We start from the raw sequence: 27,793 nt of genomic DNA, 5'->3' as shown, positions 1-27,793 counted from the left end.
CGCGCCGACTGGCAGCTGGGCAGCTCCTGCAGGAAATCCGCAGGTGCGGCGCCGCGCGGGTCCTCGGGGAGGAACAGCTCTGCGAGGGGAGAGAGCGGGGGGTGAGGGGCGGGGGTCGCCGCAACAGGGCACCCGGGACCCCGCAGCGCTGAGCTGGGTCCCGCGGGTCCCGTCCCGTCCCGCCCGTACATCCCCCGTCCCGCGCCCTCACCGCTGCCCCGCTGCCATCCCGGCGGCCCCGCGGCGGCCCCCGCTCCGCTCATGTCGGGGGGGAAGCCGGAGCCCCGCGCTGCCGCCGCCGCCGCCGTTTCCGGGCGCTGCGGGGCCGTGGGGCGGCGGCTGCCGCCCAGGGCGGGGGCGAGGCCGCCCGCGGGGCCGCCTTCCCGCACCCCGCCCGCCGGGCTCACGGTTCGGAGCGTCGGTCTCTCTGTTCCTCGTGCTTGTTTTTAAAACGCAGGGTGTGCGTATGCATGTGTACAGGGCACACCAGCAGCTCACCCTCGTTACAGTGAGGCAAGGCTCACGCACCCCAGGTGCGGGGCTCTGCGTGTTCTGGCTGCTGGGCATCTCTCGCCGACGCTTGGCTTGGAAATTGGCTTTGTTTCAATGTCTTTTGTTACTGTTAAACGCCCACGCTGGTGCTGGGTGCTGTAAAAACTTACAAACTGTGACACTTGGTCAACTCTCATTAGGTCACGAGCCCCAGCTGTCAGCTCTTTCTGAGTGACTGGATCCGGTGCCACAGGCTGCAGTGGAAACAACACAGCTTCACCCTTGAATGTGAAAACTCAGTATGAACTGGAGCAAGCAAAGTAGATGCTGGATCTCTTTCTCCATCTGAGGGTGAGGGGTTTGTGTTAGCTTGTAGTAAACATCTCAGAGAGATTTATTTCTTGGAATAATTCTTGCCTTTTGTGTGAAAATAACAGCCTGTGTGACCAAAAACAAGTGAAACCTCTAGTAGTTTCAGCAGCATTAGGTGGTGGGCAAAAACCCCCCATAATTTCTAGCATTTCTTACTGTGTTCTACTGATAATTAAACTGATAAACAGATTATTCTGAACATTCCTCACCACTTTCTGCCATAGTTTTAAAAATAAGTTATTACTAGGTTTCAGAATGCTGAATCAGACATAAACGAACATGTGTCTTCTGTAAAATGTGTGTCATCAGCTCAGGTACATAATTTTCAAATTGCTTTATTAGCAGTAAGAATCTATGTGGATCATCTGTTTTCATAATAAAATAATAAAATGTTACTGATAAAAATGAAAGTTCTCAAAGTAATTTAGACGTTTATAATCTGTGTTACTGGCAGAGGTGAAAGATATATCTTAAGGGGAATTGTTGTGAAATACAGAGACATGGAATTAAAGCATAACAACTTCCTTATTGAACTGAATTACTTAAGAAAACAAGAAACCTACCCGGTAGGTGTTCTTGCCTTCATACCAGTAGGCTGGTCTTTGGCAATTGGACTTGATGATCTCAAAGGTTTCTTCTAGCCTTGATGACTCTGTGATTTTATATCTAATTTTTTTTGGTCTATTTTTGATAACTTGCCCTCATCCTTCAATAAGTCACTCTGGAGGCCTGTTGCTTTTTTCCCTTCTCCTTTCCACAGATCTCCAGGGTGGTTTTTCCCAGGTGGGTTTTTTTGTATAGCAAAGGCTGATGCTGTGAGAGAGTGTTTGTAACACACAGATCCTTCTGCAGGATGGGTGTGTTGGTAACAGAACCAGACACCTCAGTGAAGCCCATTTGCACAGGTGATTTTGGGTCCTTGGTTGAGCACCACATTTCATGGAATTCATTTGAACAACTCCCAGCTGATCATTCTGGAAAACTCAGGGGATGGAAATTGAAACCCCTCAGTAGCAACCCCAAAAAATCATTTGGTGTTGATCAGCATTCATGAATATGAATGTGCATTATACCACAGAGCCTAAGTACCCACTTCTACTGGTTCCTTGAAGCCACCCAAGCATGGGCCATCTTTCTGTGGCTGTGAACACAGAGCAGGGCTAGCTCTGCCCTAAAGAGGAATATTTATGGGGTAAGGCTTCCCTAGAGGTGTCATCTGGAGTGGCAGTTTGGCTTTTTATTTATGTTTCTTTTCTTACCAGTAAGAATACAAAGAATAAAGGTCAGTAATACACTTGCTGCCTAATTAGACTCTTTCTGAAACTCCATGTTCTAGAAAAGTATTGGGTTAATGACCCCTTGAGAACAAATTTAAATAAAGATTGGAGGAATTGAAACAAGATTGACTTCCCCAGGAATTTTGTGAGAACATTCTCTAATCTATTTCTTTTTTTTCCAGTTGAGAAGGCTTTTAAGACACTTGGAAATGTTTCAATGAATTTAATGGATCACAGCAATCCCAGGTGGAAAAGCAGGAATACAGGCATGCTAAAGAGAAGAGAATGGATGATTCTGTGGTAAGTTCCTCTTGTGTATTATTTGTCCAGTGTACCTTGTTCACAAAAGCAGCAGCTCTGGGTCTGTGCTAAGCATGGAAGCCAATGCCATATACTGTTTCCCAGGATGCTGGGAAACCCTCTGTCGCATTTAGTAACACCATTTCCAGGACACTTTTTCTTTCATATGGTTCCTCTTCCTAATGCCACAGCTCAGAAATGGTTCTAAATGTTAAGGAAAGTTCTGAGTGATTGTTTTAATTTTGGGGTGTTCCCACCTTCGACTGCCCTGGTGCTTTGGGTGCCCTGTGGCCTGTGCAGCAGGGAGGGAGCTCTGGATCAGTGCAGGAGATCTGCAGACAGGTCCTCTGCAGTCATGCCAGGAATGTTGCTTTGGGCAAAGTGTAATCTTAAAGTAGTATTAGAACACTTCACTGAAGTCTACAGAATGTGTCAGATACAGAATAAACAGGTTTTTACACAGTTTAGGAAGGCACTAGCCATTTGGTAAAAGTGATCATCAGCTGTTATACCAACACAGCTTCTGAACACAGAGCCAATTGATTTATTGCCAATTTCTCACTGGCTTTAATCCAAAAGGTTGACAGGGGTATTTTTCATTTTTTTTTTCTAATCTTGCTGGCCAGAGAAGTTATTTAGGAATAGTTGCTAGAAGTTTTAAGGTATGTGGTTTCCTGGCAGGATAAAATATGCCAGAATGTCATAAGAGGCTCTACCAACACAAAAGCAGCTGGGAGTCTATAATTTTGTAAAGTATTGGCAAAAAGAGAAAGGTAACAGGCAGGCCACAAGTCTGGGACAGCAGAGTCAGTCTTGTCCTTACCCTCTTTCCCTCTCCATCTGTACCCATCCCAGTGGCGGCTCGTCCAGTTTGAGGATACTCCTCTTTCCAGAGGACAGCATTAGCCTTTCAGAGGGGCCCTGGACACAGTCTGGCTGTGACAATTGTGTGGTGGATGTGCCAGGGTATCCCCATTCCAGCTGCAGTGGAGTGAGGGAAGGTGATGCAGACATCCCTGTGAGTAGCTTTAGGACAGAAATTCCTGCAAGAGGCACCACCCCAGCACTTTGTTGACTTCTCTGTGTTGCACCCTGCCTGGTGCTCGACTGTAGCTTTGTTCAGTCCATGGTTTTTCCCATCTCTGTGTGAAATAGGAAGAAGGAGGGAAAGGAGAAAGACAGGAAAAATCAGTATATCTGTGTCACACTAAAGGAGAAGTTCCTTCTGACCCATCCAGAGTACAGGAAGGGCTGGTATTAAATTCCCCATCGAGGAACTGCTGATTACTCTCTATACTAGTGTGGTCTAGTTTTTTCACCCTTGGAGGAGCCTTCCTTTAGTGGAAGTAAAAATATGTGAGGTCAAGATCGTTCTTTATCTCTGCTCTACAAATGATTAATCCAGGGATAAAGGTAACACACCCTGTGTCTGAAGACCGTTTCTCTCTGTCCTTTTATTGTGGTGTTATTGCGATCCTCAGCCCCCAAAAAAGCATGTTTAAATTTATGGGGGAAGGAGACTGAATGCCTTGGAGCTCATACAGAAATAAAGCAACACGTCCCACGGCAGGTAACAGCGAAGAACTTGGCGTGGTTGTTTTTCTTGTCTCTCTGCGAGCTGTGCGAGCCGGACCTCAGCTCCCCCTTCCCGGTGGTGCAGTTCCGTGCACGGCCCGTTCAGGGGGGAGGCGAAGCGAAGCGAAGCAAAGCCGGCGGCCACCGGCGGCTCCCCCGGCATCGCGGCCGGGGCGGGACCGGGGCGCCGGGAGGAGCCGCCGGCGGGGCGGGAGCGGTGCCGATCCCCATCCCGGGGCACCTGGCGCGGGCAGCCTCTCCTGGCGGGCAGGTAAGAGCTGGGACGGGCGGCTCCGGGGCTCTGCCGACCTGGAGCGACTGGGAAGGGCCGGGGGGGCGGCAGATGCAGCGCTGGGTCCGGGCTGGGTCTGTTCTACAGCGAGGCTGCAGGGTGGTTTCTCCGTTCACTGAGATGGAGGAGCCACTCGGGCCCCCGGCAGGTGGCTGCCGCTTAGCAGGTGACCGCTGCTGATTTAGAGCGATGGAACTGTAAGGACGGGATGGCGGGAGTGTCAGGGATGTACTCGGCTTCTGCTGTCTGAAAGGTGAGCAGCCGCACGGCGCGGTGCCCAGACCGCGGTGTCAGCCCTGTGCGCGGCACCTCTCACCTTTATCGCCCCGTTAGTCACAGACCGGCTTCCTCTGCCTTCGGCTGGAAGGGCTGGTCCCATGGGGGATTAGCAGCCACAGGCTTCCCTAATGGATTTAGCTACATTGCATTTTAATGAAGCTGCATTTTGTCTGAAAAAAAAAAAGGATGCAGATTATGTGAAATTATTTGTCCAACGATTTGAAAACTGCATATAAGGATTTTGAAGAATTAGAAGAAACCTGTGATAAAACTGGTTCTCTTTTCTGGTCCTCCCGAGCCATTTTCTAGTCTCTTAATTTATTTGTCAAAATATTGCGAATACCTTTTGTTTTCCCTCAAAGTTATTTTAAGTGCTGCCTGTGCAAATAGTAATGAGATGGTAATGTGCTTAACAGGAAGTTAAGCCAGAAATTACAAACAGAACAATGCCCTTTTTTAGTCCAACATCTCTGTGTGTATTTAAAACCCTGTTTATTATATGAAATGATCATATGTGTAATCTTCATTTGCTTTTCCAATTGAACTTGTGAATGAGACTCCTGTAACTGATACTGCTCATTAAAATATAATTTGAAGGTTGCATTTAAACTGGATGGGTATCCATTGCAAGTGCAATACAAAGAGCTTTCTTTTAAGGCAAAACATCAGAATTGTTCTGGTAAGCAGTCTCTCATGCCTCTGATAGACCTGCTGTGGTGGACTGCCTTTGCACTGAAAGCAGAAAATTATTCCAACCAGGTACTCAAAAACTGCTTCCTTTTCTTTTTTTTTTTTTTGTAAGCAGTTTTTTCCTTCAAATACAAGTAGCTGGTAATGTTGGTTAATAGACTTAAAAAACTTGTTTTACAAAGCAAGATTTAGTCTTGCTAAATGCAAAGAACGTGACACTCTGCAGTTTGGAAATTTAGTCACAAGACTGAGTTGCACTGATATGAAATGATTCTTGCTTTAGTCTTTTTTTCCCTGTAATGGTCAGACTATGAGCTAGGTAATGTCTTTCAAGTGGTAAAGAAATAATGCAGAGTTTTATTTCTTATTCTTGCTAATCTTGCCTCTCTCTGCCAGGCATAATGTTCTTGCTCTTCAGTTCCCTATCTCCAATTTTAGTAGGTATATAGTTTATAATTTTCACAGTGAATTAAGTTTGCAACTTGTGGTCAGACTTAAGGGAATAAAAGCAACCATGCAGCAAACAAAGGGAAAGTTGCTCTCAAAGGGGTCTCTGGGGAAAGGATTAGATCATGCTAAGCCACTGTCATATGTACTTCAGTCCATAAGAATTGTGATCCTGTGGGGCCTTTTGGGTGGAGAAGCAAGGATGTGTGTGGTAGATTAGGGAGAGCACTATGAATTTCACAGAATTAATGAAGTATCTGAACTTTCAGCCACTGCCTTTGAGCAAAAACCCTGAAGTGTGCACCACGCCTTTCCAGCACTTTATTGGACACTGTAATTTTTAACTGCATGTTGTAACATTTTTTTGAATGCTTCAGGGGCATGTTTATAAGAAAGGTGTCTAAACTCAGGTGAAGAAGTAGAATCCTGCTTGGGCCACTGCAAACATGAAGGATCTGGCAGTCCTTCTCCAAAGGCCTTATTTGAGCAACCACAGGTGACAGGATTTACTTGCAAAAAAAGATGAACAGGATGAAAATACTGTAGTCTTACTATATTGGGGGGAAATTACAAGAGGAATGTTAGATGGAAAGGATAAGGCAAACAAGTGAGTAGGTGCAAAAACAATGGATAAAGAGCAAATAAGGAGGAGAGCTCATGATGCTGAAGCAGTAGCAGGAGGCACTGGGAGCAGCCAGGTGAGGGCAGAGACAATCCAAATGCAGGATGTTCCCTGTGTCAGACAGACACTATCCTGCCTGCCTGGCTGCTCTCTGGGCCACATTCTAACCAAGAAGGGCTGGGGCTACAGGGAGGGTGGTATCTGAATTCTGGTAGGTAGCATTGCACTATAGTACATTAATTTGAGCTCAAGATTCAACGAGCTGTTGGGAGAGATATTCCCCTACAAGGGGAATGCTGTCACTCCCTTCCCCATTTGATTACCTGTTCTTTCTGTATGCACTGGTAAGCAAATGAGTTTTTAGTGCTACTAAGGTTGCATGTCATCACTGGGAAGGGCTCTTATAGCAGAGGCACAATTTACATTTCTGAAATGGATTAAAGGTCTAAAATAGCAGAGTTGATGTTGATTCCTGTAACTGGCTCTGCTGCCATTAATAAAAACACAGTGGGAGGCCTGTAGGAGGTACAGGTTGGGTACTTTGGCAATGGGCAGTAAAGGTGAGTGTTTGTCATTTCCGTGTATGATTCACGCTGGTTTCTTTGCTAATGTATCAATTAAAGATGAGGTTATCTCGAGTGTAGTGTTTGATTAGGGTCAACTCACAGGCCCTTCACAACCTTCTGAGAGGCTTCTCTGGTTTGTTGCAGCAGTGTTGAAACTGTTGGGACTGAGATAGTGGAAGAGCAGTGGTCAGTACTGGAATGTAGTTGCTGATGTAGCATGTAAAACTCTGGCTTGTCTTTCAAACTCACTTTTGGCTTCCAGAAATCAGTATGTCCAGTCATGCCCTACAAAACTAAAATATTTTTACAGAAATAGAGCACATTCAGCCTTCTGAATCAGTTCTTCCATGAGTTCTATTGGCTTTATTCAACATTATTAATTTTTCTATGTTTTAGCTCTGGACTTTACTGTTTCTATTCCTCTTCAAGATGTGTGTAAGCAGGATTTGCTTTATGTAATCCTTTTTACTGAGGGATTACAGGTAAAGAACTTAAAGGTCTAAGTGGCTTTCCTGAAACTTGATGCCAGGACAAAGTGCTATTTTGGCAAGACATTCATGTTTATTTGATTACATTCTAAACGAGGATTAGAGTCCATAGCAGAGAATTACCTGTCCAGGAAGGGATGAAACTAACCTGGAATATTTTATCAAGGCTGTTGGTCTGTGACGTGAAGGCAATTATTCTTCTGGGAAATGATCCAGAAGCTTGAGTGTGCACTGCTTGGAGTTTCCTGTTCTGTATCATTACAGTGTGTGTTGAATGATTTGAGGGGAAAGCACCCACTCTCCACCTAACCTCTAAACTTATTTACATATCAATGATTATTAAACTCACTGATCTTAAACCCTTCTGTACTCCAGAGGAGTAACGTAAGATTTGTCTTGTTGCTTGCTGAAATCAAAAAATGTAATCCACAAGTGGACAACACTCTGCAAAGGGAAGATTTGTCAAGATCCTGCTTTCTGTCTTTCCCAAATGACTGCTGTTCTCCAGCTATTTTTTTTTCCATTTAGAAAATGACTTTCTAAAGGGAAAACTAAATCTATATGTCATAGCTTTTTCCAGAGCTATGTTTTACTGCATCCCATCATAGGTCAGAAAGAAGAAGAGATGGTTTAGTTTGAACATTACCTGCTTTGGGCTCTTTCCAGTGAATTATGACAAACCAAACCCCAAAGTAAACCTGCAGTGTAGACATTAGATTGGGTAAAAAGAGTTTCTCACAATCTTCAGACTTGGGATAGAGGAAGTGGGCGGCCTGACGTGCCACTTGTACACCCTTGGCATCCTACCTGTGCACCCTTGTTGTGCCAGCTGTGCACCCTGAGCACGTCTGTTCATACACACGCCTCCCTCCCAGCCTACAGCACTTGTGTACCAGGTATCACAGCAATCTGTGAGTGACTACAGTCAAGAACCATTCCTGTTATCCATGGTCGTGTTCTTGCTCACTCCAAATGCCTCAAAGTTTGAGATCTAATGCATGCAGGTAGCAAGGGAAAAAACTGTTTTTTCAGGAGCGAAATTCAAAGATTTCAATTTGCCTCTGGGTATGTGGAGAATTTATTTAAAGTCCTTAAAACTTTGTGGGTGGAGAAAAACCAAAGTGGTTTCAGATGCTGGGTTCAGTGTCAGACTGTACACCTGGCATGTGCTGCGTTCAATACTCCAACGAAATTAAGTGGATAATGATGAAACCAATAGGAAGTCTGTCCTGGGCTTTTTTGAGTCTCTTAGCAAGCCTTTCTGGATAAGCCTAGAGGTCTTTCAAGTAAGAGAAAGAAGTGCTGGAAGTATTTTTCAGTCAGGCTGATCTGTTTCTGGTTGGTTGATGCTATATCAAGTTGATGGGGATGGTCAGTGCTTTCTGCCAGCTTGCTTCTGGGTAATGCTGAGTCTACACATCCCATACGCTTCCATCAAAATATCTGTTCTCCCTACTGCTTGAATGAAGACCAGGCAAGCTGATGAGCTGTTCAGATCAGTGCTCAGCTTTCCAACTGCCTTGCTGGCAGGCTTCCCAGCTTTCTGGATGTCTGAGTCCAAGAGAGTTGGGTTCCTGGGAAACAAGTTAAAAAAACAGAAAAATGTAATTTTGCACACTCTTCAAAGGGAATTGCCTCAGAACTTTCTCCCCCTGAGAAAGTAATTTTTTCCTCTCTAGCTTTTCATTGCAGTTTGAAATGTAAACCACTCTTATAGGGGATGTTTAGTTTTCCAAGCGAGGCTTTGCAGAAGTCCACGATTATCTTTTTTGAGAATCATTTCCATGCATTAAAATGGAGCATAAGGACACAATGTACAAATGCCTGAAGAGTTTGTATAAAAGTTCAGATGTACTCTAAGCAAGTTCTCAAAAGATCACCAAGAGCTAAGTGGTTCCTGTCAAAGGAAAGCTACCTCTCAAGAAATTTAAACTTTTCGTGACTTTTATATCAGAGCCTTGGATTCCTTGGGAGTTCATTGGTTTTCTTTGGTGATGAGGAGAGGGGGCTCTGCTAAATACTTTTCTGCATTCATGAGAATCTCACTCTGTCTCTGTAGGTGTGGAGTTGTTGCCTGAAAAAACAGAAGTTTCACCTAGGGGAGACTGTGTTTATGGTTTCTTGTTGGCAGTAACCTCACCCCGTTGTGTACAGAAGGCAGGGGTGATGCACCATAGATTCACAGTGCCCCGTGTGCCTTTTTTTACTGAGTGTGCTGAATCCATGGGCGTCACAGCGTGATTCATCAGGCTGTAATCACAGTGTAGTCAGTGTTCTGATTAAAATGCAGGACTTTGAATTCAGTCGATCACTCGTGTTTGTGTGTGTATCTTGTTGCCAGTCAGTGTGCAGAACCTGGGCAGTGTTTTACAACCATGTCACACTGCAGGATTTTAGACTGTGTTTCAAGATCTTTAGGCGTGCAAATGACATAATAGTAATTTAAGAGCTTCTTTTGGCAGGACAAGAAGATTTTGACAAGGCTTTGGAAACTAGACACTGTATAATTATCCAGTTTGAAGATACTTTTCATGTGATACTTCCTCTGCTGTAATAAAAATCACAAATAAAATCCACTGCAAATAGAAAAGTTGGTAGAGACTGTACTGTGAAATGAGATTCTGCTCTGCTTTTCTAGGAATGGAGCCGAAATAAAAATAGATTCTGATGGGTTTTGCCAGATGTGCCCTTTATCGTTTATTTTTTCCTTCCCTGCTGTGGAATAGCTCTGCCACCTGATGAAACTTGGCATGGTGCCTTTAAGAACTAATGCTAAAAATTGCTTCCTTTTTTATTCTGAGCATGATTTTTGATTAATTGCAAGAACTGCCTGTTTAATTTGGATTCTGTTTTTCTAATGTAACATTCCCTTCTCAGTGACTTATCTGGGCTTCCATTTGTTAAACTCTGACCAAGTCTGGTTTGTGTAAGGCTAAAATGGAGCACTCTGTAAGAAATCCAAACCCAACCTATTTACAGGATCAAGACATTAAATCATTAGAAGAGCCCTCATTAAGAATGAGTCTAAATATTGTCAGCTCCATACATAGCAGTGGTCCAGTGGGTCCCTTGTTCACAACTAAGGCTTAGAGATGCACTGCTAGTAAGGAGGAGGGCAGGCTTCTCTTCCTCTTTGGTTTTGGAAATGTAGTAAATTTTTTGGAGAAATTTGTGGTTTTGGCTTTCCCTGTTTAAGAAGGAGAGAGGACTTATTTTTTCTTTCTAATGTTTTGTCATGCTTCTAAAACCTGGCTTAATTTTCAATGTTGGGGAAAACATCAGTGGCACTCCAGTTCCTTAGTTTTGCAGAGAGCTTATTATAGAGAAACATGCCCATTTTACCTGCAACTTCTGGTGGACCCCAATTTCCTGATGGTAAATAGCATGAAGTTACAACCACTTCTGATTTATTTTCTTTCATGTTATTTGTTAGTGGGATGGCAGAATCTTCTGAGTTGCTAAAATGGAGTTCCTTCCTTTTCATTTTTTATGTATGTGCATCTGTTTTTTATTCAGGTCTGTAATCAGTCTTCCCATTAACATATTAATGAAGCAGTAGAGACAAAAAAAAGGGAAGATTTCATCCTCCAAACAAAGGACTTGTCATGTCTTATCATTACAATGAAGCCTTTGAAAGTCCAGACTACTACTTCTCAGAGACATTGGAAATTGATAGAAGGTGAGTTTATTTAATTTTGCTGTGTGACTGTGCTATAAGAAATTAAATTACTCATATGCAGGAGAAACTTTTCCCTCAGAGTTTTAATTTGTGGATTTATTTTAATCCTTCCTTCATGCTTTCATTCTCAGACACAAATTTTTAAAGCTGTTACCAGGAAGGGGGCATTCAAGGGAAATGGCGTTTTACTTTTTACATGTTGGATGAATTTCACTAAAATGTATTTATGGCATAGTATTATAGATACTTTTTAGTTCCAGTAATTTTCACAATATACTATAACCTGGGATATTCTTGTTTTCCAAGCAGTTATTCCTATTTAGGCAGAGTCTAAGCTAACTTCACGTGGAGAAAAGTATTAGCTTTTCTAATTCAGTTGATCACCAAATCAGAATTACAAAATACATCTCAGTATCAGAATTTGGTTTATAAAGAACTCAAATTTGATGATAATAGGTAGCAAATTATTAAGGATATCTATTGAGAGTTTTTGTGACAGTCAGGGTTTTCTTTTTCATTGCTTACACAGGGGGAGTTCTCAAAACAATCCCTTCTCTCACCAAACCCCTTATGATCCTTCACGTCGTGGTTCCTATGGAGAGCGCAGTGGAAGAGAGCAGAACTACCCTGTGGCCATTCCAATGGACTCCATGAGACCTGGCTCTGAGTACAGACAGGATTTACCAAGCAGGAATCCAAATGGAAATTTCACAGGTGTGTAATTTCTCATGTGATCACCTTACAGAAACACTGGAACAAATAACAGCTTGCTCTGTCCCGAGGGAGTCCTGCAGCTCTGCAAAGCTCAACTCTCTATCTATTTTTTGCCTTTTTTTAAAATCTTCTTAAAGCAGTTCAGGTGTTACATTAAAAGATCCATGGACTGTGTGTTGTATTAATGGATCAGTAAATACTGTCTTGTATTGTTGAGTACTAGAATGGACACTGGAGTGAGATTTGTGAGTTTTGTTAAGGGAATAGGTTGTTGTGTTTGCAGTAGAGCTGTACTTGATCACAGGGCTGGTGTTCTGTGTCCATAAATAATCCACAGCAGTAAACAAGTTTCTGTGTAATTCTGATTCCCTTCAACAGACAATCTTTCCTTTGAGCCTGAGCCAGAACTGGCATACACCCCAGCTTCTACCTTCCACCTGCTGGATTATCCCTATACCCACAGAATTTCCAATGGATCGGAAGGTAAGGAATGTGGTGCATCACAATATTGCACATCAGTCTCACCCTCCATAAAATAATGTAAATATTTAAAAGCCTTCTGGTTCAGGTATGAATATCTTCATGTAATAAAAGCAATCATAAAGTGTAAATTCTCTTTTGCTAACCTACATTTTTTGTTGTAGCTGAATTTTTCAATATCCTTCTGAAGATGCTCATTTTGTTCGTTGAGTAATGAAAGATATAATGCCTACTCATTTTAACCCAAACTTCCCTTAAGTGGGTCAACATGCAACAAATTTACACAGTTATCAAAAGAGACTGATTGTAGGAGGAAATAAGGGGAGGATAGGGTGTGTTTTGAGACTGCCTGTAGTGAATTTTTCACCATATTATGCTTATATAAATTCTACAATAGTAATTAGATATTTATATTCATTAAAATACAGGAGGGTTGTAAAAAGTGCAATTGGCTTTCTGTTTTAGGCTAGTATAGTAGTTTATTGTTCGTTGTCTGGGTAAGAACTGTTCTTCCCATATCATGTAATTTTTCTGTTACAGTCAGTTCAGTTCCTGTCTGCTGTTTCTGGAATGTAATTAATTCTTTTCTGGAATTGTTACCTAGATGGACAGAAAGAACCCTCTCTCTGGGCCCCCAAAGTGATTCTTGCGGTTTTTTCTCTCTTTTTCATCTTTGAGAACATGGTCTTTAAGATCTAATTTGGCAAAATCCTCTATTTGTATTAAAAAAGGAATGATTTATTGGTAGCTGGAAATGCCTTACTCCATGCATGCCCATGGAAATAGGGGATTTACTAGCATGCATGGCTTTTAATTCCTGATGGGAAGGAGAGGGGCCATTTCAAACCAACTAGAGGATAAATGTCTGGGTGCTGAAAGTTCCAGAAGCACCTCCACAAGAAGGCACAGATTTTTTTTTAATTTTTCTGACCCTGTTTAATTGCTAAAAAAGAAGTTGTCTCCAAGTGGAAGTGACACTAACATTAGAGAATTATTAGGTTTAAATTAAATATGATGAAGGAGCCTGTGCCATGTGCATTAACTAACAGGTGCATCAGTCAGCTGGGTCCTTCCACACCAGACTTGAACTCAAAATTGGCATGTAACATTGGCCAGTAGCTTACTGGGAAAGGAAAGCTGTGGCTACACTCATCTGTGTCATAGCTGGAAGGCAGATGCTTTTAAAGAATATAGTCACTTGTGTTTAAATAATTGGATGAAGGAAGGTGGAGAGAGCAGCTGCATTTTGGTCCCAGGGAAATGGGAGTCTGATATATGTAACGTATTCAGCCTGATTGAGTGTGATGCTGAAACAATCCCCCTGAAATCAGTTGAAAGATTTTTAAAGAAAGGCCCTGTCTCTGGGAAGAAAGTCTTCAATAATGAATGTGCACATTTCTCTTTTCCCACATGGATCTGCATGACCAGGAAAGAAGTGAGTGGGGGAGTATCTGTTTGCACGTATGTAGTGAGTTTGAAGAGTAATCTTTTGACTTGTTTCTGTGAAAGTGAAATTCGAATTTCTTAAGTCAGTTGGTCAGGACCATCTGGGCTTGCTAAAGAATGCATGTTATTTAGACAGCTTTGTTCGGAGACGCAACAGAAGACCACCTGATGAGGCCTTTCTGACTTCCTCCAGCATGTTTGGAACAGATCCAGTGGGCAGTGAAGGTAGGAGTTCAGATAAGTGGTTCAGTCTTTGATAGGATCTTGTACAAGGATGGAATGATCGATACTGTTCTTTGTTTATCGCCAGAATTGCCTGCACAGTCTGTCTGTGGTTACGGGGCCAACTTGGTTTGTGTTAACACCAGTGGTTAATATTTTATGCTCTGCTAACATGCTCAAATCCCATGACAAATGAAGCGCAGTGCAGTATGAATGTGAATTGTAGCTCTTTATTAGAATTTGTTTGAACAGCTAATTGATTGTTTTCAGCCACTGTGTTTAGAATTAGCATCAAATTTCAACTATGGGAAAACAGCCCTGTTGTCAAGTAATGCAGTTCTGTCTATTGCATAGGTAGTGCTAAGTTTGGGCAGTAACATCAACTAAAATTATAAAATAAATAAAACAAAAGTTTAGCTTTCAAGTCAATATGTAGCATCATCGAAGTGTAACTATCAAACAGTGATCAAGCAATAGACCAGAATCTTGAGGTTTGTCAGTGTTTTATTTTCCTTTGTATTGCAGCTCTTTGTATGAACATTATTGTACTACTTGCTTGCATCTGTATTAGAGTACTGGTGGAGCTGAAGATATTCTGGACAATATTTTTAAGTCTCAGGATTTGCCACACCTTGGTAGCAGTGAAAATGGGGGATACTGTTATATTCGTTTCAGGTTGCATATAAAAATTACTGTATTAGTATCCCAAAATTTTGTTTTTTCATGGGTTTGATGCAGAGAAAGATTTAATTGAAAGCCTTGCAAATATGTCCACCAGTGAAAGGATTAAGGCAATCCAGAAGATGCCAGGGACCATGAAGAAAAAGAGAGAGATAAGGTAAAAATATAAGTTTATACTTTTAGTTTTACAAACATTATACCTCTAGCAACATCTAGCTCTCAAGTATGGGGATTTGCATTTGCTCAGATTGGGTTTGTCACTTTATGACTAAGAACTTTTTAATGCACTTTTAAAAAGTTAACATCTCACAAGGGAAATGATTTAAAGATGGAGATGAGAAGAATCTCCATGGTAATATAATACAGAATATCAGGATCTTGAGATTTGGTTATGAATGATGACTTCAGATTTCTTTTCGAAGGAAACTTGGATGTTGGCCATTGAAAATGGAGAAGAGACCTCATAGTCTCAACCATCCTTTTGTCTCCTTACAAAATATAGTTAAATTTGTTGCCAGTGTTAGTTAGTGGAGAGGTTAAAACATGCTGTCATAGCACGGACAAGAGCCACGGTATCAGCTGATATAAAAAGAACCAGCAAGAACATCTTTGTGTTTTCTTAATTCTGTTCACGTGCACATGAGTGAAAACTTCATTTGCAGCATCTTCTTTGGCTTCCTGTTTCACTTACAACTCACACTATAATGTTTGTCACCCCCTGCCTTGCTCTTCCACAGAAATAAAGTTCTTAAAGAAATAACAGAAAAGTCGAGGCACCGTGGCACTCAACTTTCCTGCTGTACACAGTGTCTGCAGGAAACAGCAGTGGTAAGTGTCAGAAACTTCTGTCAGTCACAGCAGAGCAAACCACTTTAGCTCCAATGCTATCACTGTCTCCAGAGGAATCTGGTGTCTTGCTCCATGTTAGTTACCAAAGAACCAGTTAATTGCAGCACTGCTCATTAGTGCATTCTGAGAGCACTTAGGAACACCAGTTAAGCATCTTATGGTGTGTGGAGTGAGGCAGATCTGTTCTTAACATCAAAATGAACCTGTAAAAAATGGGAGGCTTTATTATGTGAAATTGCCTCCTGTTTGCTTGCTGAGATTCATCTCTCTCCTCTTTTGCACTTCAGTCATTTCGGCGGTTTGGAAACACCATTTCAGAACATTTTCGCCTGCTGCGGGTGTGGCACAAGGCTCTGAAGATCATTGGTGCTGAGTTTGGAACAAGTGTTCTTTCTTATTTTATTTTCTTGAAGTGGCTGCTAAGTTTCAACATCTTCTCGTTCCTCATAAACTTCAGCTTCATCACAATTCCTCAGTTTCTTGCAGCAGAACCAAATAACCTTTCGTTCACGGGTCTGGAGCTGCTCACTGGAGCTGTAAGTATTCAAATTTTATGTAAATGTAAGTTCAATCACACCTGTGATTTCATGGTAGAGAATGGGACAGCTCCCACTTCTGTTAATTTGGCTTCAGATGATGATACTTTCCACCACATGGAAGTGATAGCAAACATTCTGAATAATGTCCTTGTCTTTTCAGGGTTATTTTCAACAAACAGTGCTCTACTATGGCTTTTATACCAATGCTACAATCAGTAAAATAAAGAACGGTCCATCTTACAACATGCAGCTGGCCTATATTTTCACTGTTGGAATACATTTTATCATCTGTTTTCTTATCTTGTTGTTCAGGTAAACTACCTGTGAATTCTTATTTCCCTTATATTAAGAGGAGAAAACCCAAACAACAAAAAACCCCACCTTGTTGGCAGTTAGCAGTAATAATTACCTGAGTGTGTTTCTGCAAGTCCTCATTTCCAGGTATAAAGTAGAAATTTCTGCTCAAAAGACAGTCTCCAGAAATCAAACCTTTATTAGAGAAATTAAAAATAACTGCAAAATAGTAAGGGACATACAGAGAATCCCAGCTGAAATCAAAGTAACCCTTTGTAAGTTGTTGCTCCTAATATAGTCCCTTATTGATGATGGCCTTCCAGAGGTAAAGATAGTCTAGACTACTGGGAGAAGGAAATGTGAAAGTTTTTTTTTTATATATTAAAGTTTATTTTCCACATTGTCTTACGTGACACACTCTGATACAGGTAGTAGCCTTGGGACAGGATGGAAAAACTGACAAATCTCCCTAATCTCCCTTCTTGCCCTGCAGACTCGATGTATTTCCCATGATGCATCTCACAAATTCAATTTTCATTGCAGCATGGCAAGATCCTTCAGCAGGAACTTTGTTAACCCTCAGGCATACTCTGTGAATGCCAGCAAACTGCTCTGCACTTGGGACTTCAATATAACTAATGAAAAAGCTGTGAAGCTGAAACAAAAGAATCTCAGCACACAAATAAAGGTACAAAACACAGGAGGTACAAAGCTAACCTGCGTGAGTCATTCTGCCAGAGACTTACTTGTGTGTGCACTTACAAATCTCTGGCAGAGTGACACAAGCAGGCTGGTCCTGTGCCTAAGAGACTTAAGTCTTCCTGACTGTTAAGTTTCATTTGGTTTAAGCTCCTGGAATTGTCTTAGCTACTTGTTTTCCTTTTCTCTTTAAGCTACATATAAATATTTGTATGCTTCTGAATGAATCTCTGTGGCTATTAAATATTTGCCAAACAGAACATTTCTGCTGTTTTTTTCCTTCCTGCAATTTAACCATTTTGTAGGCAAAAGGAAGGCTGGTAATGTTATCTGTGAGACACAACTTTTAGGACAGGAACACAAAGTTGTCCAGTAAATGTTCCTAGGATATTACTGTGCCCATCTAGAGAAATAATCTTTTCCATTCAGTTTCTCAAGGAGTTACTTGAAACAAGTGTTGCCTTATGCTGTTGGCTAAGAAATTTTTTATTAGCAATTGTTTCCTTGCAGGAACACCTCACTGAAGTAAACAGAGAAGTTGTAAATTTTTCTGTGACACAGAGAATTGCTCGTGTTGGTATTCATCTTCTTTCCTGGTTTGCTTCTCTGGGAACAGCAGTAGCTGCTTGTGCTGGTGTTTATTTCCTCTCCATCAATAACCTCCAGGTAAGGACAGATTTTGCAGTTTTCCACAGGTGTATCTTACACTGAGCATGAGCTCAGTGCTGTTCACTACAAAGGACCACAGGGAAGCAGAGCTGTTGTTCCTGCCAGTGCAGACACAAATTCTGCTGGACCTAAAACTGGTTTACAAAGGCCTTGCACCGCTGGGGACTGTGGCAAGAGGGTGGGACCTGAGGGATCTGAGCAAATCTGCCCCCTCTCTCCAGCAGCTGCTTGCCTGGGCTCATGATTAGCTTAGGGATAGTGCAGCTGGTGACCTGGAAAAAAGCAGCAAGACCTGCCTCTTCTTTCCTAGGAGCTGCATTTGAGCTGGAGCTCCCTCCCTCGGTGCCACGTAATGCAGGAGAAAGGGAGAAGGTCACTGTGCTGCAGGTCATGGGCTCATGAACATGATAGTGTCTAACTTGAGAACATACAGGGAGGTGTGCCAGGTGTCTTCCCTGCGGAAACACCCTGAGGCATCATTTTGGTTAGGGCTCTAAGTTGGGGTTGTTTGATTGTGGTTTTTTTTCCCTCTCTAAGCTGTTTGTGAAAGGGCGTAACAATGACCTAGAGAGCCAAGCTGCCATGTTGGTGCTACCTCTGGTTGCAACTCTCCTCAATACGTTCACCCCATTCTTCTACTCCTGGCTTGGACACATGGAGAGGTTTCAGACTCCTGGACAGCAGATATATGTCACTATTGCCAGGTATTTGTTGCTACCACCTCTTAGTGCTTTTTGCCTGAAGTTGTCTGACTCTTTGATGCAAAGCTGTGCCTGGATGGTGTGGTGGGCAGTAGGGAGCTATAGAAGAGAACTCATCTTCAAAGGCTTCTGTGCACCCATCTCTTCATGATTTGTTTGTCTTCCTCAAGCCTTCTGGAGTGTTACATCTCTGCATGACGAATGGTTTCCCTCTCAGGTGCACTGTGACACTGGGCTTAGCTTTGTTTGTAGCATCCCTAGATGGCCCCTGGACTCTTGGCCCCTTCCCGGGAAAGAAAGGGAAGTGGAAAGAGGACTGAGGTCGTCTCACTTAAACACAGATGCCTGGAATTAACACTGCAAAACCCCTGGTGTCCCTCAGACCTTCCTCCCCCGGGGAGCCCACACCCCCAGCCTGTTTAGCTTGTGCCAAGGTTGTCATGCCCAGTTCCCCTCCTGCCAGGACAATAGAACAATGGCACACCCGAGCTCCCAGAAGAGCTCCTGTTGGTCCTGGCAGGTTATAAAGTGTAACCAATGGTCATCCTGCCATCATTCCCTCCAGTGAGCTTATGGACCAGCTGTTGATGCAGTTACTGTTACTTTTTCTTTCTAGAAATATCATCCTGAAAATCTCTATTGTTGGAATACTGTGCTACTACTGGCTTAACATTGTGTCTGCCTCAGAGTCACAGGTAAAGTTTCAAAAATACAAATCTTTGACTCACAGTGCCAGTTTAGGAACCACCTTGATAAGATATTTGCTTCAGCAAAGAGAAGTACACGTGGTGTCTTGGAAAGCTGAGTTTGCCACCCCGATATTTTTTATTAGCAAATTTGGAGAAATGAACTGTAGGAAAAAATGAATGACTCAACTCAGGCCTTTGCTGGTGGCAGCATTGTTCAGTGAGAAGTCAATATGATTAGTCAGGCTCTTAGCATATATTTGATCAAGATTTCAGATCTTTGATCAAGTTTCAGCATTTGGGAACAATTTTAGAATTGCATGATTTTTGACTTCTAGGTAAGTTTGTTGTTTTTTCTTTTTTTTTTCTTCTGCTTCTTAAAGTGCTGGGAAACTCTGGTTGGCCAGGATATCTATCGTCTTGTTCTAGTTGACTTCATATTTTGTTTGCTTGGCTCTTTCTTTGGAGAGTTTTTACGAAGGTGAGTATTGCATTTCTAATCTTGTTTTTATTCATTACCCAAAGACATGATCTGTTTTTCTCTAGTGTGAGAAAAGTCCAGCAGAAGCATGGCTGTGGCACCACTGAAGCTTCCTTGATTGTCTCTCTGTGTAGATGCCTTGTATATATTGCAGCTCCTCCTTAGCAGGAGGTCAGTGTGTGTAGCATTCTACTCTCCCAATGTGTCCTTTTTCCCTTTGGAGATGGAAACACATGAAGGGAGGAAGCCACATGATACTCTCAGGGATCTCCTGAATGTGGGGTGACAAAGAACCAAGTGTCTCAAGCAGAAAACCATGTTTTCTCCATGGGCACACTGCTGCCTTTCCTTGCTATGACTCCCTATAATTTTTTACCCTCTCAATTATGTCACTACAGAGTGTCCATAAGTATAAAATCTGATTTTAGTCAGTCTTCTTAGGGGTGTAATATGACTCAAGTGTAGAGTTCTGCAGCATGGTAAGTGAGAAATATTTTTGACTGAATGTGAATACAGCTCAGCATGTAAGGAAAAAGTCATTTACTTCTGACATCTGCTGTGTGAACCTTTCTATTGCCAAACATTACTTAGGGCTTAGGCAGTAGAGTATTTAAGTGCTTGCCAGCTCTCCAGAGCATTCAGGTTCCTGATCCTATTTACATAGGAGATCCATTGTTTGCTCTTTGCCCATGGTGTGAACAGGACTGGTTTACAAGGTAAGACTTTGTTTTGTATTAATTTCACAAAAAGTTAACAATGTTGAGAAGGCTTTGAAGACTTTTCCTCCACAGCTCTTGCCACTGTGCTTTAATCTTCCTGTTCTTGTGTTCAGATAGGAAACTACCTCCCAGGAAAAGGTCACAGAAACAAAACTGCAGTGTCAGCTCTGAAAAATGGCCTCCCCTAAGCTGGCCAAAAGCACCTGACTTAGAGCTGTGAAAGGTTAAAAGTACAATTGCTTCTATTTAATTGTATGTGTTCAGAGTAACCTGAAAACACAGCCCTGAAACACTGTTGATCATGCAGTTGATAAGGTGGTACCAAGGTGTGTATTCAAGGCAAGATGGAATAATTACCAAAATTGTTATTGTTCTTGCTACAACAAGCAGAAACTGAACCTCCCCACCTCGGGAAAAATGAGGTGATAAAAAGGAATTATTGGTCCTCAGTAGGAATCTTCTTAGTACTTGCTTACCTGTGTTTGTCTCAGCTACTTGCAACCTCAGTAAGTTTGAAACAGGATATACTTCACATATATCTGAAGAGTAGCAAACTACAAGACTTTTTTTTTCTGATTGAGGCGGGAAATTCTCAGGACTCAGGACCTGAAAAGCTGTTACAGTTTTGTACCGAGGCAACTTGACATTTCAGCTGCTTAAGCACAAACATACTTGTGCTTAAAGTAAATAAGAAATAGTTACGTTAGTGGAGATATTTACTGATACAGTAACAATCCCTTGTTTGTTGTCTTTTTAGTTGCATGAAAAATATCCTAGGTCTTATTTCAACCCTGCTGTGTGTTATGGGAATTTGCTTTTGCCGAATTCTGTTTCATTTTTTATGTGTTGTGTACTGAATGAGCTGTGGCTGCTTTGCATGACGTTAATGCAGCCCCTAAATAATTTGTGATTGATGCTTGTATTCACAAGGTCTTTTGCAGAGGTTTCTACAGAGGGCTTTATCACTTAGCAAATGCTGTTGTGCTGTAGCTTTTGGTTTTCCCCCCCAGAATTATTGGAACTACAGTCTGTGTGAGCCTGGGGCAGCCAGAATTTGATATTGGACGAAATGTTTTAGATTTGATCTATGCACAGACCTTGACCTGGTAAGTGTTACATTAACAGGCAAAACTTCATTTGCACTTAGAAATAGCATGGAACATTCTTATTCTGACATTTCTGGGTGCTTCCCATCACAGAGGAAAAACAAGATAAGTTCCTGAGAGGTGACCTATTAAGTACCTTTGGGAAGGATTGCAGCTTGCCAGTTTTATTTATAATTCTGTGGGTAATAACAATAACTTCAGTCAGTAGTTTATCCAGTGGCCACCTGGTCTGGGAGAAACCCGATAGGTTGCTGCAGGAATATGCTGGAATTTTGTTTACTTCCCCACTGTAATGATGTTCCTGTTGAAATAGTTTCAGTATTAAACCCTGGAAAAGATGCCTTATTTCTAAGAATGAGTATGTTACTCCAATTATAAGAGAGTTTTGCAAATCTGTGCATAGATATGTATGTTTGAAGTTGCATCTTTTCCAAGGTGGACTTACTGTTACAGGATCAAGGTTAACATAGTCACATTTTCAAATAATCCAACACTATCTGTATATGAAGTTACTGTGATATTTTTTTGCTTTCAGTGCACGGAGAGTTGTGTGGTGAACAGTGAAGATGTAACTTTTTTCTCTATAAATCCCTTCTTGCAGGATCGGTATCCTGTTCTCACCTCTGCTGCCTGGTATCCAGATGATAGCATTTTCTATAGTATTTTATGTGAAAAAGGTAACAAAGTTCATATGTATTCATAATAAACTTGCATTGTTTGAAATCTGGGCAGAATTTATTGTGTTAAGTGCTGCTTTTGGTTGAAGCTGTGGGGTTTTGCATTTAGGGGAGCAGTTTGGTCGATTGGGGTTTGGAGGGTGGGATTTGCTTTAAAGGACAACTTGTTGGATGCACGCCCTTGAATTACAAATCTGTGAAATCTGAGAGGGGAAAAAGGTGTTGGAAGGGTTATAGGAGGAGTTAAGAGCGCAGTTGGAGAGGGGAGAAGATAAAGTAGTAAAATTAAAGGCTGAGGAATTAACAGTGGACAAGTGCATGTGTCAGTATAGACAGCCTGTGACTGCGACTTTGGCCTCCTATTTTACTCCCCAGCAATGCCCCTCTGCCAAGCTAAGTGTAAGCAGGGTGATTCAGCTAAAGATCATGGTGGAAATTTCTTCTTTTCAGAGTTGTCTCAGTGTTATGATGAGGCAATAAGTTGTTTGTTGGATCATTAAGCAGTTTGTAGTGTTTAATGTAGAAGAACAAAGATGTAGGTAGAAAGATGGATTCAAACTTCTCTGAACCAAGAGTTTGCATATGCTGCAAAAGCAAATTCTACCCAACAGAGTCCTGAAGGACCCATCAGAACCTCATTTTGCTGCTTGCTATTTAAAGACTATATTCTTGAAGTTTTCTAAAACTACAGAATGTCTATCAAATTCATACAAAAGAAATTCTTGGAAACTTTTGATAGATGCTGTTCCAGAAATTTCAGTGGGATTGACTTAAACTGAGTTGAAGTAGCAGGTAACACCATTCCATGAGTACCTTCATCTCTTTAAAGGTCAGTCTGATGAGGAATTGCCAACCCCCTCGCAAAGTCTGGAGAACTGCTCAAATGACAACATCCTTCATGTTCCTGCTGTTTTGCCCTTCCTTCCTTGGAGTCCTGTGTGTCATTGGAGTCACTGTCTGGAGGTATGGAAGATCACTGGTGCTCAAGCCTACTAAATTATGCTGTGTGACCTGATACCAGGCAGAGGAACCTGCATTTCTCCATAGGAAAAGCTATATTAATTGCTGATGGAAGGTTTCAGATGTTCAGGAGATATTCTGTATTCTGAAAACAAGAGATGCTTGGTGAGCTTGGGAGAATGTAGCTGAGTAGCTTGTCCCGTAAGAAAATGGGATGAGAAACAAAGTTGCATTGAAGTTTTGGGTTCCTACTTAAATATAGCATCAAACTCCAAAGTTTCTGTGACTGACTCTTAGTTCCTGGACTTATGTATGTTATAGGCCATACTGGGTCTGCAGCAGGGAAACACCTGAAAAAACTCAATTGAGGTCAGCTTCTGGATTATTTATGAACCTCAGAGGCTCTTTTTGCAGGCAGTGCTGACCTCTGTAATAGTGCATCTCATTGTTACCAGTATTTTAAAGCTGCTTTGGTTTTGTGCATGTTGCTCTGACCACAGTAAGGAGGGGCAGCCATTTCCTTGACTTGTAGCAACATGATTTCAATATTTAGTAAGACAAGTGACTACACATGAAACTAGGTGGGATGAAATCTATCAGAGCAAACATTTCCAGATGGCAAGGGAGAATTTCACACTGTCTGGAGTGGTTCAGCTTCAAAGCAAAGAACACTTTCTTATTTCAGTCTACCTGATAATGCTAATTCTTGCAATGGGCTGCCTGAGCTCAGCATATTCTGTTGATACTGAAAGTCTGCAGTGACTCGTGGCCCTGAAGGCAAGGTGAAAGGATGGTTCCCTCTGGTGAAACTTGAAAAAAGTCCAGTTTTTCAATTTGCTGTAGCTTGTGCTACAGTGATTGACATGTTACATTGAGGTCAAGATTGTGTTTACAGGGCTTGGCACTGATCCACTGCAGCAACTGCATCATCTGGGGTGGGCATTTAGTGGCTGGAGAGGGATCCAAGTTAAAAATGAAACACAGATCATGGAAGTACCTGAGAGCCTAAAAAGAACAGAGGGCTAGAGCAAACTGATGAGCATCTTGATGTACAAAATCACAGTATTGACTAAGTTCACTGGTTAATACGTGAAGTTTTAAGTAGTTGGTTTTTCACACTTTCAGGTTAAAACCTTCAGAAGGATGTGGTCCTTTCAGAGGCTTGTCTTCTATGTACGCTGCAGTGTTTGAGTGGATACACACACTGGAAAATTACACTGCCCCAGAATGGGTTGTGTGGATCTACCATAATTTAATTACAAGTGAACTTTTCTTCTTCATCCTCTCTAGCATTGTACTGTAAGTACCTGCTAGCGAAAAGCACCGGAAAAGGGCCTGAAGTGGAAAAACCTGGCAATGACATAGCCCTTCTTCATAAAAAAAAAAAAATTGCAAAGTGCATTTTAGAGCATTAGAAATAGTTAATGGGTTGGAAATTCATGTATTTGAAGTACATAAAGAAGTTATAAAACCTATTCCTATTATGTTAGAATGCCAAAGCTCTTTACAAACTAGCTCCAAGCTAACCCTGTGTGGAGTTAGGGGAGTTTTGGGCCTCCCTTATTCAGGCCTCCTAGTTTTGGGCTTCCTTTGTTTTTTTTCCTTTCCCTGTTCGGGCTGGGAGGGTGTGGTGGTACAGAGCAGCATGTCCAAGGTGCACACACCACAGGGGCAATGGTAGTGGGTGGGTTGCAGTCTCCTTCCAGCTAATCCCAGGTGAACTCACATTCTGTCACCTTGGCTGAAGTCAATTATTTTGGGAAAACCAGTATGTGCACATTAAGCTACGTGCCCCTTGGTGGGGTTTGAAGCCATAGCTGTGCTGGTGGGTATTTCCAGTGTGTCCTTGTGCACCTGAGAGCCCAAATATGTTCCCATTAAACGAGATCCCACTCGCTCTAGTGGGACCAGGACTGGCCTGGAAGCAGTAAGTGTTCCACATTGTAAATTAAGGTCCAGGCCTGTGCCCAAGCAAATGACACAAGGTTGGATAAGAGCAGTAGGTTCCTGTTTGTTATCCGAAATGCACCTTGCATTGCTGACTTATTTGTACCTCTCATATTTAATACAAGTCTTAGATCTTTGGGTCTTTGTCAAGAGAATGTTTTAAGCAATTTCATGTGTTTGCCATTCCTTGTGTAATTGTATATATCTATTTTATATATATATGTGTGTGTGTGTGCGCGCGTGCAGAGATGTGTGTATGTATGTCTTTTAATGGATTAAAATAAACAGGATAATTTTCTGTTTAGACAGTGACTAGGAGAAAATGCTCATATGTTGGACTTCTTTGTTTTGTTTAGAATTATTACTTATCTTTACTGGCAAATAATACAAGGAAGAAAGACCATGACCAAATTCTTACGTACGCAAATTATTAATGTAAGTTTGACTTTCAGCTGTATCTTTTTTTATAATTTGGCTTCTTTGTTGATTGTCTCATCCAGTTTTGTGGAGCTGTAACCTGTTTTGCCTATGACTGTAAGGGAGGGTGGGAGCCCTTCCTCATGGGACTTGCAGAGAAATTTAACTCACAAATAGAGTTGTTGCAAAAGAATTGTATCTTCAAGACATGCTGCAGCAGCTCCCTCTGTAGACCGATTGTTTTAGGATAAAAGGAGTTATTCTCATCAGTGGTTACTTACAGGCCTTGAGCCTCTCGGGAATGATTAGTCCATTCCAGCTAATGATCTAATATGTCTTGACCACAGGCTGCAAAAGATAAGATGTTTTTACTTGAAAAACTAAGGAGACTGCAAAGGGCAAACCGAAATCCATCTGCAGTGAGAGGACAAGGCCAGCAGGTCAGTCTGCCTGTTCAGGTGCTGCTGTTTAATTTTGTGCTTGGTCTGATTCCACAGGGCTCCTCCAGTCCTGCAAATAGGCTGCCCTGTAGGGATATGTCTGTATTTAAAATTTCATGCAAACTGATTGATTACTAGTTAACTCCAGACAGCAAAAGGATACTCTGAAAGTTCCCTAACTATTTGTTCCAGGCCAGAATTCAACCTGGATATAGAAGGATATAGAAAAGTCCTTACCCTCACCAGGCATAATTTATGACTATGAAACTGCAAGAAAACATTCTTAAAGTGTGCACTGATGATCACAAAGGGTTCAGCCAGAATATAGACTGCTAATGCCAAATACTCTGTCTTTCAGAGAAGCTCCTCTCCACACCACTCATCCAGGCAACCTGCCCAGCAAGTGCCAGGCTACCCAGGAGAGGCATTTGACAGAAACCAAAACACATCCTACACAGAGGTGAGATGGTCAAAAGAGGGAAACCTGTTAGATTTCCTTATATAGAATCTGGGGTGTGATACAGACAATGAGTGTATGTGGAACAAAGAGGCCATCCTGTGTGCATGGAAATAACCTTAAAGATTAATTAGACTAGGTATAAAAGTGTAATCAGAATAGCTGTTGGAACACTCCTAATCACAAACCTGCTTAAGACCTGGAGAGTATGGCTTTGTTACAGGTAATTGGTATCTTTTTAAATAGAAGATAACAGGTACATGAGGGAAATCATGACCTAAACCTGCTTGTGAATTTTGTTTTCAGTATCCCTATTCTGATGGAATCTCGAGTGGCACTGACTTCCCACTAGGTAAGCAACAAAGATAAAACACAGAGAGCTCTCAGAAGTTCAGCTCGGTAAGAATGTTTGTCGTAGAGACACAGCATGTAACAGGTAGATGTCAGGGACACAGCTTTTAGCATCTTGTATAGAGAGAAAACAAAAAGACTAGGTTTCTGGGGTGAACATTTTTCATAGGATGTGTTTATTGGTAGCTTGTTTTGGTGTTGATGGTGACTTCTGAAGACTGTATACCAGAGAGTGGAATTTCCTTGGGCAAAGGAGCCATTTTGTATTATGGGAGCACCCACAGACAAGAACATTAAATCACTTTAGAAATAGACTTCACATCTTGGTGCGATCTCAGAAGAGGTTAATAATGATGTAGAGTCCCTAGGATATCATCATGTTCCGAATAAAAAAAGCTACAGGATCTTGCGTGGTAGTTTGAACTATTCGCGGTTTACACAATCATGTCACTTCATTCCAAATACTTGGCAGATGAGACCCTTAAATAGCACGAGGCTTTTTAATGGGGGTGGTGGTTACACCATGTCAGCACAGTTAACATTGCCTCTGTGGTGACAGACTGGGAGCCAGCCCAGCCCAGCAGCAGTGGCATGTCCGAGGCCGTGGCACTCGCCCTGCGCGCCAGAGAAGCAGCTCAGTGGGACGACTACGATGACGAAGGATACTTTCAACCCTGAGCAGGCACAGTCAGTACCACTGATGGGTGTCCTGCAGAAAGCAACATTCTTTTGCACTAATGACTGGAAGAATCACTCAAACATTTTACCTCTAAATGGGACAAAAAATAGAACAAAATGCATCCCAACTGCAGTTTATGATAGGGAATATCCTGCGTGATGGGTTTGTTTTGCAGCAGTGGTACTCTGGTGACAGTCACCTCCATGCAGTGAGGCTCCCTGCACAGCTGGCCACTTGTTGTTGACTGAATAGAAGGAAACTTGTGCCTAATTGTAAATAAAAGTTATGGTTTAAAAATATTTTTGTATCAGTTATATCATTTAAACTGCTTTTATCTGATCTAAACCAAACCTGAAGTATTGGTTAAATAAACATAGAAGGAAATTAAAGTGCACTTGTTTTTAATGACTCAGACATTGTAATGGCTGTGAAATAATTTGTGTGAACCAGGTTAAACTTCCATTCCATTTTCACTTTTCTGCGCCATTTTTACAGTTTAT

General features: G+C 41.9%; 1 protein-coding gene across 3 annotated transcripts; it reads left to right on the top strand.

Annotated features, from left to right (window-relative positions):
* Positions 1–18: 18 nt before the first annotated feature.
* TMC5 (transmembrane channel like 5) lies at positions 19–27,682 on the top strand. 3 transcript variants are annotated; one of them, XM_027683977.1, is made up of 25 exons: positions 19–43; positions 693–843; positions 2,324–2,441; positions 10,917–11,079; positions 11,609–11,793; positions 12,172–12,276; positions 13,852–13,944; positions 14,680–14,779; positions 15,360–15,450; positions 15,759–16,007; positions 16,171–16,322; positions 16,848–16,992; positions 17,514–17,669; positions 18,210–18,376; positions 18,990–19,068; positions 19,443–19,540; positions 21,270–21,365; positions 21,967–22,042; positions 22,872–23,005; positions 24,128–24,301; positions 25,306–25,384; positions 25,714–25,806; positions 26,165–26,266; positions 26,570–26,615; positions 27,174–27,682. In XM_027683977.1, the coding sequence occupies exons 4-25, from the start codon at positions 11,006–11,008 to the stop codon at positions 27,290–27,292; spliced, it is 2,613 nt and encodes an 870-aa protein (XP_027539778.1). In that variant the 5' UTR covers positions 19–43; positions 693–843; positions 2,324–2,441; positions 10,917–11,005; the 3' UTR covers positions 27,293–27,682. The 3 variants fall into 3 exon arrangements, with proteins under 3 accessions (XP_027539778.1, XP_027539779.1, XP_027539780.1); XM_027683978.1 differs by lacking the exons at positions 19–43; positions 693–843 and adding an exon at positions 1,692–1,769; XM_027683979.1 differs by lacking the exons at positions 19–43; positions 693–843; positions 2,324–2,441 and adding an exon at positions 4,219–4,287.
* Positions 27,683–27,793: the final 111 nt, after the last annotated feature.

The sequence above is a fragment of the Neopelma chrysocephalum genome, unplaced genomic scaffold, assembly GCF_003984885.1.
Source record: "Neopelma chrysocephalum unplaced genomic scaffold, ASM398488v2 Primary Assembly neopelma1_65, whole genome shotgun sequence".
In the NCBI taxonomy this organism is placed as follows: Eukaryota; Metazoa; Chordata; class Aves; order Passeriformes; family Pipridae; genus Neopelma; species Neopelma chrysocephalum.
Note: the sequence above shows the minus strand (reverse complement) of the source record. Positions and strands in the feature narration are given on the sequence as shown.

Bases quoted from the DNA above. Each gene is read 5' to 3' on its own strand.
- TMC5 (XM_027683977.1), top strand. From the start codon at position 11,006: ATGTCTTATCATTACAATGAAGCCTTTGAAAGTCCAGACTACTACTTC. The intron at 23,006-24,127 runs GTATGGAAGATC...TCACACTTTCAG, and splicing joins ATTGGAGTCACTGTCTGGAG to GTTAAAACCTTCAGAAGGAT. The intron at 26,267-26,569 runs GTGAGATGGTCA...TTTTGTTTTCAG, and splicing joins AAAACACATCCTACACAGAG to TATCCCTATTCTGATGGAAT.